This window comes from Salvelinus alpinus, chromosome 5 (genome assembly GCF_045679555.1).
Source record: "Salvelinus alpinus chromosome 5, SLU_Salpinus.1, whole genome shotgun sequence".
Classification (NCBI taxonomy): domain Eukaryota; kingdom Metazoa; phylum Chordata; class Actinopteri; order Salmoniformes; family Salmonidae; genus Salvelinus; species Salvelinus alpinus.
Window position 1 is genome coordinate 7352754 of NC_092090.1, and position 12626 is coordinate 7365379.

Here is a 12626-nt window from a genome sequence, read left to right on the forward strand (position 1 = left end):
TATGTTTGACCATCGTTGATTGGTGTTCTGTATGTTTGACCATCGTTGATTGGTGTTCTGTGTGTTTGACCATCGTTGATTGGTGTTCTGTGTGTTTGACCATCGTTGATTGGTGTTCTGTGTGTTTGACCATCGTTGATTGGTGTTCTGTGTGTTTGACCATCGTTGATTGGTGTTCTGTGTGTTTGACCATCGTTGATTGGTGTTCTGTATGTTTGACCATCGTTGATTGGTCTTCTGTATGTTTGACCATCGTTGATTGGTGTTCTGTATGTTTGACCATCGTTGATTGGTGTTCTGTATGTTTGACCATCGTTGATTGGTGTTCTGTATATTTAACCATCGTTGATTGGTGTTCTGTATGTTTAACCATCGTTGATTGGTGTTCTGTGTGTTTGACCATCGTTGATTGGTGTTCTGTGTGTTTGACCATCGTTGATTGGTGTTCTGTGTGTTTGACCATCGTTGATTGGTGTTCTGTATGTTTGACCATCGTTGATTGGTGTTCTGTATGTTTGACCATCGTTGATTGGTGTTCTGTGTGTTTGACCATCGTTGATTGGTGTTCTGTATGTTTGACCATCGTTGATTGGTGTTCTGTATGTTTGACCATCGTTGATTGGTGTTCTGTGTGTTTGACCATCGTTGATTGGTGTTCTGTATGTTTGACCATCGTTGATTGGTGTTCTGTGTGTTTGACCATCGTTGATTGGTGTTCTGTTTGTTTGACCATCGTTGATTGGTGTTCTGTATGTTTGACCATCGTTGATTGGTGTTCTGTATGTTTGACCATCGTTGATTGGTGTTCTGTATGTTTGACCATCGTTGATTGGTGTTCTGTATGTTTGACCATCGTTGATTGGTGTTCTGTATGTTTGACCATCGTTGATTGGTGTTCTGTATGTTTGACCATCGTTGATTGGTGTTCTGTATGTTTGACCATCGTTGATTGGTGTTCTGTATGTTTAACCCTCCCCTTTTTAGGTACAGGCATTGAAGAGTTGATGTCTGCTGATGAGAAGGCTAAACTCTACACGGCCATCGGATACAGTGGTAGCTCTCACAACCTGGCCTTACCCAAGCAGGTATGTGTCTGTTTCTGTGTTGGTACTGACAGCCCCCTGACAAACAAAGCCCGTTTACACCTGTTTCTGTGTTGGTACTGACAGCTCTCTGAGAAACAGCCCGTTTACACCTGTTTCTGTGTTGGTACTGACAGCTCCCTGAGAAACAAAACCCGTTTACACCTGTTTCTGTGTTGGTACTGACAGCTCCCTGAGAAACAGCCCGTTTACACCTGTTTCTGTGTTGGTACTGACAGCTCCCTGAGAAACAAAGCCCGTTTACACCTGTTTCTGTGTTGGTACTGACAGCTCCCTGACAAACAAAGCCCGTTTACACCTGTTTCTGTGTCTGTTTCTGTGTGTTTATTCCCCTGTGTGCCTCTCTGTGCCCTCCAGTACGTGGCGGTGGTGGTGACCTTCAAGCTGTTCCGTACGTCCATCACGGTGAGGGAGGAGCCCAACATACCAGAGATCCTGAAGATTCAGATGATCGACCTCAGCACCACCGTCTCCCAGAGACCCGGGGCTCAGGCCATCAAGTGGGTCTCTTTTCTTCCTCTTCCTTTCCCTAATCACAACCTGGTTCCTCCTGATTCCTGCTTATGTAACAGTTTAACTTTACGTCCGTCCCCTCGCCCCGACCCGGGCGCGAACCAGGGACCCTCTGCACACATCAACAACGGTCACCCACGAAGCATCGTTACCCATCGCTCCACAAAAGCCGCGACCCTTGCAGAGCAAGGGGAACAACTACTTCAAGGTCTCAGAGCAAGTGACGTAACCGATTGAAAGGCTATTAGCGCGCACCACCGCTAACTAGCTAGCAATTTCACATCCGTTACACTTACAAGCAAAAAAGTCAAACAGGAAGTAACAGTGAGGCGCTCCATACGGAAGTGGTCCGTTACTACAGGACTGGTTCGCTTGCACAGAGTGGAATACGTTCCCAGGATTCATCCCATGGCATTGAGGAGTTTACCACCGGCCCCAATTATTAAGTGCATCGGCGATGTCGTCTCCAGTAACCGTTCGTACATATCCCAACCAGAAGCCATGGATTACAGGCAACATCCGTACTGAACTAAAGGCTAAAGCTGATGACTTTCAAGGAGCGGGTCACTAATCCAGATGCTTATTATAAATCCCGCTACGCCGTCCAATGAACCATCAAACAGGCAAAGCATCAATACAGGACTAAGATTGAATCCTAATACACCGGCTCTGATGCTCGTCGGATGTGCCAGGGCTTGCTAACTGTCACAGAATACAAAAAGGGAAACCCAGCCGCAAGCTGCCCAGTGACGCGAGCCTACAAGACGAGCTAAATACGTTCTTTGCTCACTTCGAGACAAGCAACACTGAACCATGCATGAGAGCACCAGCTGTTCGAAACGTCTGTGTGATCACGCTCTCCGTAGCCAATATGAGCAAGACTTTTAAACAGGTTAACATTCACAAGGCTGCAGGGCCAGACGGATTACCATGACGTGTACTCAGAGCATGTGTTGACCAGATGGCAAGTGTCTTCACTGACATTTTCAACCTCTCCCTGACCCAGTCGGTAATACCTACATGTTTCAAGCAAACCACCACAGTCCCATCAACAAACTAACATGGTCCAAACACACCAAGACAGTCGTGAGTTCACATACTCACAAAAGGTTTTTGTGTTGTCACAAAAAATGCATTTGTGTTGTCAAAGCAAGAACACACGAGAGAAAACATTAAGGAACATTTTATACAACTGTTGATTAACTATTGATCTCTCTCCTCTCCTCTCTATCCACTCCTCTCTCTATCCCCTCTCCTCTCTCTCTCTCCCCTATATCCCCTCTCCTCTGTCCTCTCCTCTCTATCCCCTCTCCTCTCGCCTCTCCTCTCTATCCCCTCTCCTCTCTCCTCTCTCTCCTCCCCTCTCCTCTCTCCTCTCTCCTCTCTCCTCTCTCCTCTCCTCTCTATCCCCTCTCCTCTCTCCTCTCCTCTCTATCCCCTCTCCTCTCTCCTCTCCTCTATCTTCTCCTCTCTCCCCTCTCTCCCCTATCTATCCTCTCCCCTCTATCCCCCTCTCCTCTCTCTCCCCACTCTATCCTCTCCCCCCTCTCCCCCCACTCCCCCCACTCTCCCCACTCTCCCCACTCTCCCCACTCTATCCTCTCCCCACTCTATCCTCTCCCCTCTCTATCCTCTCCCCTCTCTCTCCTCTCTCTCCTCTCTTCTCTCTCCTCTCCCCTCTCTCTCCTATCTATCCTCTCCCCTCTCAATCCCCTCTATCCCCTCTCCTCTCTCCTCTCCCCTCTCTCTCCTCTCCTCTCCCCTCTCTATCCTCCCTCTCCCCTCTCTCCCCTCTCTCTCTCCTCTCCTCCCCTCTCTCCCCTATCTATCCTCTCCCCTCTCAATCCCCTCTATCCCCTCTCCTCTCTCCTCTCCCCTCTCTCTCCTCTCCTCTCCCCCCCCTCTCTCCTCTCCCCTCTCCTCTCCCCTCTCTCTCTATCCTCTCCTCTCCCCTCTCTCTCTATCCTCTCCTCTCCCCTCTCCTCTCCCAGGGTGGAGGCAGCGTTAGAGCACTGGTACGTAACAGGGTTGGAACAGCAGGGAGCTGTCCCCTCTCTCATAGCGTCAGTAGGGGACTCCACCTCCTCTCTGCTCTCCATCCTGTTTGAAGTCAACCCAGAGGACAGTGTTGCAGAGCAGCTGCTCAGAGTCCACTCCCAGCCTGTAGAGGTCATCTATGACTCGGTGTGTATGGGTTTACACACCCTCACTCACGTATTTCCCTGTCACGGTCCTGTCTGCTGCTGTCATCTCTCCCATCTAAGGACCTTCCTCTAACCGGGAAAGACTCAGAAATTAAAGCTGACAATGTGGAATCTCTCTCTGTCTCTCTGTCTCTCTGTCTCTCTCTGTCTCTCTCTGTCTCTCTCTGTCTCTCTCTGTCTCTCTCTGTCTCTCTCTGTCTCTCTCTGCCTCTGTGTTACTCTGTGTCTCTCTCTGTCTCTCTCTGCCTCTCTGTCTCTCTCTTATTTATATATGATTAAGCCTCATTAATGATGTCATTAATGGTAACAACCTGCCCTATGAAGTCCTGTCTTTAACCAAGTAGTGCAGGTCACTCCTTCTCCAATGTATTAATGGCTGTTATTGCTAATATTTCATGTTACATATTACCATGTTTATTCTCCATGCATGTGGTCTATATACAGTTTGTACATGTATTCAAATTCACACTGTATAGTACGTTACTATCCTGCCCTTTGTGGAGTCACTAAAGTCACTGGTCACTAAAGTCACTGGTCACTAAAGTCACTGGTCACTAAAGTCACTGGTCACTAAAGTCACTGGTCACTAAAGTCACTGGTCACTAGTCACTAAAGTCACTGGTCACTAAAGTCAAGTCTTGTGTGTGTCTGTCAGCTGACAGTGAACAGCATGGCAGAGTTCTTTCAGACGGGGAAATAAACGTGTGTGTGTGTGTGTGTGTGTGTTTCTCTCTGTCAGCTGACAGTGAACAGCATGGCAGAGTTCTTTCAGACGGGGAAGGGAGTGGACCTGGAGGTGCTGACGTCAGCTACTCTCTCCAAGCTGGAGGAGATCAAGGACAAGACAGCCACTGGTGGGTACAGGAAACAGGAAACACTTTATGACAGCCACTGGTGGGTACAGGAAACAGGAAACACTTTATGACAGCCACTGGAGGGTACAGAGAAACAGGAAACACTTTATAACAGCCACTGGTGGGTACAGGAAACAGGAAACACTTTAATACAGCCACTGGTGGGTACAGGAAACAGGAAACACCTTATGACAGCCACTGGTTGGTACAGGAAACAGGAAACACTTTATGACAGCCACTGGTGGATACTGGAAACAGGTAACACTTTTTAACAGCCACTGGTGGGTACAGGAAACAGGAAACACTTTGACAGCCACTGGTGGGTACAGAGAAACAGGAAACACATTACGTATGTGTTCATAAAGCTTCTATAACTGCTACATAAGATGTTATTACAGCCGTCATAGGCATAGTCAAACACACAGTGCCAGGTAGATGTTTATCTCTGGCTGGTTCTATATTATCTACATTATCTAACATCTATTGATGATTGTTGTGTCCTCTGTGCAGGTCTGTCTCACATCATTGAGACCCGGAAGGTTCTGGACCTGAAGATTGACCTAAAGCCTTCATACCTGCTGGTGCCTAAGTCTGGCTTCTACCACGCCAAGTCTGACCTGATGATCATAGACTTTGGTAGTCTACAGGTGAGAGCAGACGGGTAGTCTACAGGTGAGAACAGACGGGTAGTCTACAGGTGAGAGCAGACGGGTAGTCTACAGGTGAGAACAGACTGGTAGTCTACAGGTGAGAGCAGACGGGTAGTCTACAGGTGAGAGCAGACTGGTAGTCTACAGGTGAGAGCAGACTGGTAGTCTACAGGTGAGAACAGACAGGTAGTCTACAGGTGAGAACAGACTGGTAGTCTACAGGTGAGAGCAGACTGGTAGTCTACAGGTGAGAGCAGACGGGTAGTCTACAGGTGAGAACAGACGGGTAGTCTACAGGTGAGAGCAGACTGGTAGTCTACAGGTGAGAACAGACTGGTAGTCTACAGGTGAGAACAGACTGGTAGTCTACAGGTGAGAGCAGACTGGTAGTCTACAGGTGAGAACAGACGGATAGTCTACAGGTGAGAACAGACTGGTAGTCTACAGGTGAGAGCAGACTGGTAGTCTACAGGTGAGAACAGACAGGTAGTCTACAGGTGAGAGCAGACTGGTAGTCTACAGGTGAGAGCAGACTGGTAGTCTACAGGTGAGAGCAGACTGGTAGTCTACAGGTGAGAGCAGACGGGTAGTCTACAGGTGAGAGCAGACGGGTAGTCTACAGGTGAGAACAGACGGGTAGTCTACAGGTGAGAGCAGGCGGGTAGTCTACAGGTGAGAACAGACAGGTAGTCTACAGGTGAGAGCAGACGGGTAGTCTACAGGTGAGAACAGACGGGTAGTCTACAGGTGAGAGCAGACGGGTAGTCTACAGGTGAGAGCAGACGGGTAGTCTACAGGTGAGAACAGACGGGTAGTCTACAGGTGAGAACAGACGGGTAGTCTACAGGTGAGAACAGACGGGTAGTCTACAGGTGAGAACAGACGGGTAGTCTACAGGTGAGAGCAGGCGGGTAGTCTACAGGTGAGAGCAGACTGGTAGTCTACAGGTGAGAGCAGACTGGTAGTCTACAGGTGAGAGCAGACTGGTAGTCTACAGGTGAGAACAGACTGGTAGTCTACAGGTGAGAACAGACAGGTAGTCTACAGGTGAGAACAGACAGGTAGTCTACAGGTGAGAACAGACAGGTAGTCTACAGGTGAGAACAGACAGGTAGTCTACAGGTGAGAACAGACAGGTAGTCTACAGGTGAGAACAGACAGGTAGTCTACAGGTGAGAACAGACAGGTAGTCTACAGGTGAGAACAGACGGATAGTCTACAGGTGAGAGCAGACGGGTAGTCTACAGGTGAGAGCAGACAGGTAGTCTACAGGTGAGAACAGACAGGTAGTCTACAGGTGAGAACAGACAGGTAGTCTACAGGTGAGAACAGACGGATAGTCTACAGGTGAGAGCAGACAGGTAGTCTACAGGTGAGAGCAGACAGGTAGTCTACAGGTGAGAACAGACAGGTAGTCTACAGGTGAGAACAGACAGGTAGTCTACAGGTGAGAACAGACGGATAGTCTACAGGTGAGAGCAGACAGGTAGTCTACAGGTGAGAGCAGACAGGTAGTCTACAAGTTAGAACAGACGGATAGTCTACAGGTGAGAACAGACAGGTAGTCTATATGTGAGAACAGACGAGTAGTCTACAGGTGAGAGCAGACGGGTAGTCTACAGGTGAGAGCAGACGGGTAGTCTACAGGTGAGAGCAGACGGGTAGTCTACAGGTGAGAACAGACAGGTAGTCTACAGGTGAGAGCAGACTGGTAGTCTACAGGTGAGAACAGACTGGTAGTCTACAGGTGAGAACAGACTGGTAGTCTACAGGTGAGAGCAGACTGGTAGTCTACAGGTGAGAGCAGACTGGTAGTCTACAGGTGAGAGCAGACGGGTAGTCTACAGGTGAGAGCAGACGGGTAGTCTACAGGTGAGAGCAGACGGGTAGTCTACAGGTGAGAGCAGACGGGTAGTCTACAGGTGAGAGCAGACGGGTAGTCTACAGGTGAGAGCAGACGGGTAGTCTACAGGTGAGAGCAGACGGGTAGTCTACAGGTGAGAGCAGACGGGTAGTCTACAGGTGAGAGCAGACGGGTAGTCTACAGGTGAGAGCAGACAGGTTCTAGAATAATGACGGCAACAACACCCTATTGTTTTATTGTGTCATAATTTTAAAGGTGTGTGTGTGTGTGTGTGTGTGTGTGTGTGTGTGTGTGTGTGTGTGTGTGTGTGTGTGTGTGTGTGTGTGTGTGTGTGTGTGTGTGTGTGTGTGTGTGTGTGTGTGTGTGTGTGTGTGTGTGTGTAGCTGGTGAGTGTGGACCAGGGGAACCCCCAATCACCCAGTTTCAGTTCCCTGGATGAGATTATGGACCGTGCCTACGAGAAGTACTCACTGGAGCTACGCAGTGTCCAGGTCCTTTACAGCAAGTCAGGTACACACACACACACACACACACCGGGGTTTCCGTTAGCCGGTAATAGCCAATACAAAAAAATGAAAAGCAGATAAATATAATTGTCTCCGGGAGAAGGAAATAGAAGATCCCATTGTGAAATAATAATACATTTGAGCCTGTTGATTGATGGGAGGAATATGAGTGGATGTAGAGAGAGAGGGGCTGCTACAGCTGATCATACAGCGGGGCTGCTACAGCTGATCATACAGCGGTGCTGCTACAGCTGATCACACAGCGGTGCTGCTACAGCTGATCACACAGCGGAGCTGCTACAGCTGATCACACAGCGGGGCTGCTACAGCTGATCACACAGCGGAGCTGCTACAGCTGGTCACACAGCGGAGCTGCTACAGCTGATCACACAGCGGGGCTGCTACAGCTGATCACACAGCGGTGCTGCTACAGCTGATCACACAGCGGTGCTGCTACAGCTGATCACACAGCGGTGCTGCTACAGCTGATCACACAGCGGTGCTGCTACAGCTGATCACACAGCGGAGCTGCTACAGCTGATCACACAGCGGGGCTGCTACAGCTGATCACACAGCGGGGCTGCTACAGCTGATCACACAGCGGCGCTGCTGCAGCTGATCACACAGCGGCGCTGCTACAGCTGATCACACAGCGGTGCTGCTACAGCTGATCACACAGCGGGGCTGCTACAGCTGATCATACAGCGGTGCTGCTGCAGCTGATCACACAGCGGTGCTGCTACAGCTGATCATACAGCGGTGCTGCTACAGCTGATCACACAGCGGTGCTGCTACAGCTGATCACACAGCGGTGCTGCTACAGCTGATCACACAGCGGAGCTGCTACAGCTGATCACACAGCGGGGCTGCTACAGCTGATCATACAGCGGCGCTGCTGCAGCTGATCACACAGCGGCGCTGCTACAGCTGATCACACAGCGGAGCTGCTACAGCTGATCACACAGCGGTGCTGCTACAGCTGATCACACAGCGGTGCCGCTACAGCTGATCACACAGCGGGGCTGCTACAGCTGATCACACAGCGGAGCTGCTACAGCTGATCACACAGCGGGGCTGCTACAGCTGATCACACAGCGGGGCTGCTGCAGCTGATCACACAGCGGGGCTGCTGCAGCTGATCACACAGCGGCGCTGCTGCAGCTGATCACACAGCGGCGCTGCTGCAGCTGATCACACAGCGGTGCTGCTACAGCTGATCATACAGCGGTGCTGCTACAGCTGATCACACAGCGGGGCTGCTACAGCTGATCATACAGCGGTGCTGCTGCAGCTGATCACACAGCGGTGCTGCTACAGCTGATCATACAGCGGTGCTGCTACAGCTGATCACACAGCGGTGCTGCTACAGCTGATCACACAGCGGTGCTGCTAAAGCTGATCACACAGCGGAGCTGCTACAGCTGATCACACAGCGGGGCTGCTACAGCTGATCATACAGCGGCGCTGCTGCAGCTGATCACACAGCGGTGCTGCTACAGCTGATCACACAGCGGTGCTGCTACAGCTGATCACACAGCGGGGCTGCTGCAGCTGATCATACAGCGGCGCTGCTGCAGCTGATCACACAGTGGTGCTGCTACAGCTGATCACACAGCGGTGCTGCTACAGCTGATCACACAGTGGTGCTGCTACAGCTGATCATACAGCGCCGCTGCTACAGCTGATCACACAGCGCCGCTGCTACAGCTGATCACACAGCGCCGCTGCTACAGCTGATCACACAGCAGCGCCGCTGCTACAGCTGATCACACAGCGGCGCCGCTACAGCTGATCACACAGCGGTGCCGCTACAGCTGATCATACAGCGGTGCCGCTACAGCTGATCACACAGCGGTGCCGCTACAGCTGATCACACAGCGGTGCTGCTACAGCTGATCACACAGCGTGGCTGCTACAGCTGATCATACAGCGTGGCTGCTACAGCTGATCATACAGCGGTGCTGCTACAGCTGATCACACAGCGTGGCTGCTACAGCTGATCATACAGCGGTGCTGCTACAGCTGATCACACAGCGGTGCTGCTACAGCTGATCATACAGCGGTGATCACACAGCGGTGATGCTACAGCTGACCATACAGCGGTGCTGCTACAGCTGATGACACAGCGGTGCTGCTACAGCTGATGACACAGCGGTGATGCTACAGCTGATCATACAGCGGTGCTGCTACAGCTGATCACACAGCGTCGCTGCTGCAGCTGATCATACAGCGGTGCTGCTGCAGCTGATCATACAGCGGTGCTGCTACAGCTGATCATACAGCTGCTACAGCTGATCATACAGCGGTGCTGCTACAGCTGATCATACAGCTGCTACAGCTGATCACACAGCGGTGCTGCTACAGCTGATCATACAGCTGCTACAGCTGATCATACAGCGGTGCTGCTACAGCTGATCATACAGCTGCTACAGCTGATCATACAGCGGTGCTGCTACAGCTGATCATACAGCTGCTACAGCTGATCACACAGCGGTGCTGCTACAGCTGATCATACAGCTGCTACAGCTGATCATACAGCGGTGCTGCTACAGCTGATCATACAGCTGCTACAGCTGATCACACAGCGGTGCTGCTACAGCTGATCATACAGCTGCTACAGCTGAGCACACACAGCGGTGCTGCTACAGCTGATCATACAGCTGCTACAGCTGATCATACAGCGGTGCTGCTACAGCTGATCATACAGCTGCTACAGCTGATCACACAGCGGTGCTGCTACAGCTGATCATACAGCTGCTACAGCTGATCACACAGCGGTGCTGCTACAGCTGATCATACAGCTGCTACAGCTGAGCACACACAGCGGTGCTGCTACAGCTGACCATACAGCGGTGCTGCTACAGCTGATCACACAGCGGCAGACTGCCCGTCTGCTAAGCTGCCTTTCATAAGCCAAATCACTGAGCAACAACTCTAAATGCAATTACTTGTTTAAAAACGGTTTTGATGTCCAATATTTAAACAGAGCAACCTTTTATATTTCTTAACTGGTCACTTGAAGCGCGCTTCCCACTAGGCAGGCTTCCCACTAGGCAGGCTTCCCACTAGGCAGGCTTCAGCACGTCACACTCCTCTTTGCAACGAGCTGGAGGCAGTATGCATTTTAAGAACGTATACTTCATTGTTTGAAACCTGAATGTTTTACTACATATTATGAGGCGTGTCTTAGCTTGCTCCAAGGTGTGCTCGGTTAAATCCTACCAAACATGCAGGCAATAATTGTTTTATACAGACTTCCATATACCATGGAAACCAGTAGTCTATTGTTTTATTAAGACATATACCATTGAAACCACTAGTCTATTGTTTTATAAAGACATGTACCATAGAAACCAGTAGTCTAGTGTTTTATTAAGACATATACCATAGAAACCAGTAGTCTATTGTTTTATAAAGATATATACCATTGAAACCACTAGTCTTTTGTTTTATAAAGACTTCCATGTACCATTGAAACCACTAGTCTTTTTCTCTCATGTTCTATTGGTTTTCAACTTTATTTCATTGTCCAGTAGCCAAAGGCACAATCATATACACACTGTATTAGCACCCCATGCTAGTTGTTGCATCTCCAGATCTTCCGTATTAGCACCCCATGCTAGTTGTTGCATCTCCAGATCTTCTGTATTAGCACCCCATGCTAGTTGTTGCATCTCCAGATCTTCTGTATTAGCAACCCATGCTAGTTGTTGCATCTATAGACCTTCTGTATTAGCAACCCATGCTAGTTGTTGCATCTATAGACCTTCTGTATTAGCAACCCATGCTAGTTGTTGCATCTATATAGACCTTCTGTATTAGCAACCCACACTAGTTGTTGCATCTATATAGACCTTCTGTATTAGCACCCCATGCTAGTTGTTGCATCTCCAGACCTTCTGTATTAGCAACCCATGCTAGTTGTTGCATCTATATATCGTCTGTATTAGCAACCCATGCTAGTTGTTGCATCTCTAGACCTTCTGTATTGCAATCCACACTAGTTGTTGCATCTATAGATCTTCTGTATTAGCAACCCATGCTAGTTGTTGCATCTATAAATCTTCTGTATTAGCAACCCATGCTAGTTGTTGCATCTATAAATCTTCTGTATTAGCAACCCATGCTAGTTGTTGCATCTCCAGATCTTCTGTATTAGCACCCCATGCTAGTTGTTGCATCTATAAATCTTCTGTATTAGCAACCCATGCTAGTTGTTGCATCTATAGATCTTCTGTATTAGCAACCCATGCTAGTTGTTTCATCTATAAATCTTCTGTATTAGCAACCCATGCTAGTTGTTGCATCTCCAGACCTTCTGTATTAGCACCCCATGCTAGTTGTTGCATCTCCAGATCTTCTGTATTAGCAACCCATGCTAGTTGTTGCATCTATATAGACCTTCTGTATTAGCAACCCACACTAGTTGTTGCATCTATATAGACCTTCTGTATTAGCACCCCATGCTAGTTGTTGCATCTCCAGACCTTCTGTATTAGCAACCCATGCTAGTTGTTGCATCTATATATCGTCTGTATTAGCAACCCATGCTAGTTGTTGCATCTCTAGACCTTCTGTATTGCAATCCACACTAGTTGTTGCATCTATAGATCTTCTGTATTAGCAACCCATGCTAGTTGTTGCATCTATAGATCTTCTGTATTAGCAACCCATGCTAGTTGTTGCATCTATAAATCTTCTGTATTAGCAACCCATGCTAGTTGTTGCATCTCCAGATCTTCTGTATTAGCACCCCATGCTAGTTGTTGCATCTATAAATCTTCTGTATTAGCAACCCATGCTAGTTGTTGCATCTATAGATCTTCTGTATTAGCAACCCATGCTAGTTGTTTCATCTATAAATCTTCTGTATTAGCAACCCATGCTAGTTGTTGCATCTATAGATCTTCTGTATTAGCAACCCATGCTAGT

At 49.0% G+C, this 12626-nt stretch overlaps 1 protein-coding gene across 13 annotated transcripts in view; it reads left to right on the top strand.

Moving 5' to 3' along the window:
• The window catches only part of vps13c (vacuolar protein sorting 13 homolog C), a 229896-nt gene that overhangs the window by 71434 nt on the left and 145836 nt on the right, over window positions 1-12626 (top strand). For all 13 annotated transcript variants that reach the window (XR_011674951.1, XM_071400446.1, XM_071400445.1 and 10 more), the window contains 6 exons: window positions 985-1085; window positions 1461-1603; window positions 3608-3800; window positions 4560-4674; window positions 5185-5321; window positions 7572-7698. Coding sequence is in view for 12 of the 13 variants with exons in the window: in XM_071400446.1 (XP_071256547.1) it covers window positions 985-1085; window positions 1461-1603; window positions 3608-3800; window positions 4560-4674; window positions 5185-5321; window positions 7572-7698 (816 nt within the window). In the remaining variant the exon portion in view is untranslated. The remainder of the gene's footprint in view (window positions 1-984; window positions 1086-1460; window positions 1604-3607; window positions 3801-4559; window positions 4675-5184; window positions 5322-7571; window positions 7699-12626) is intronic.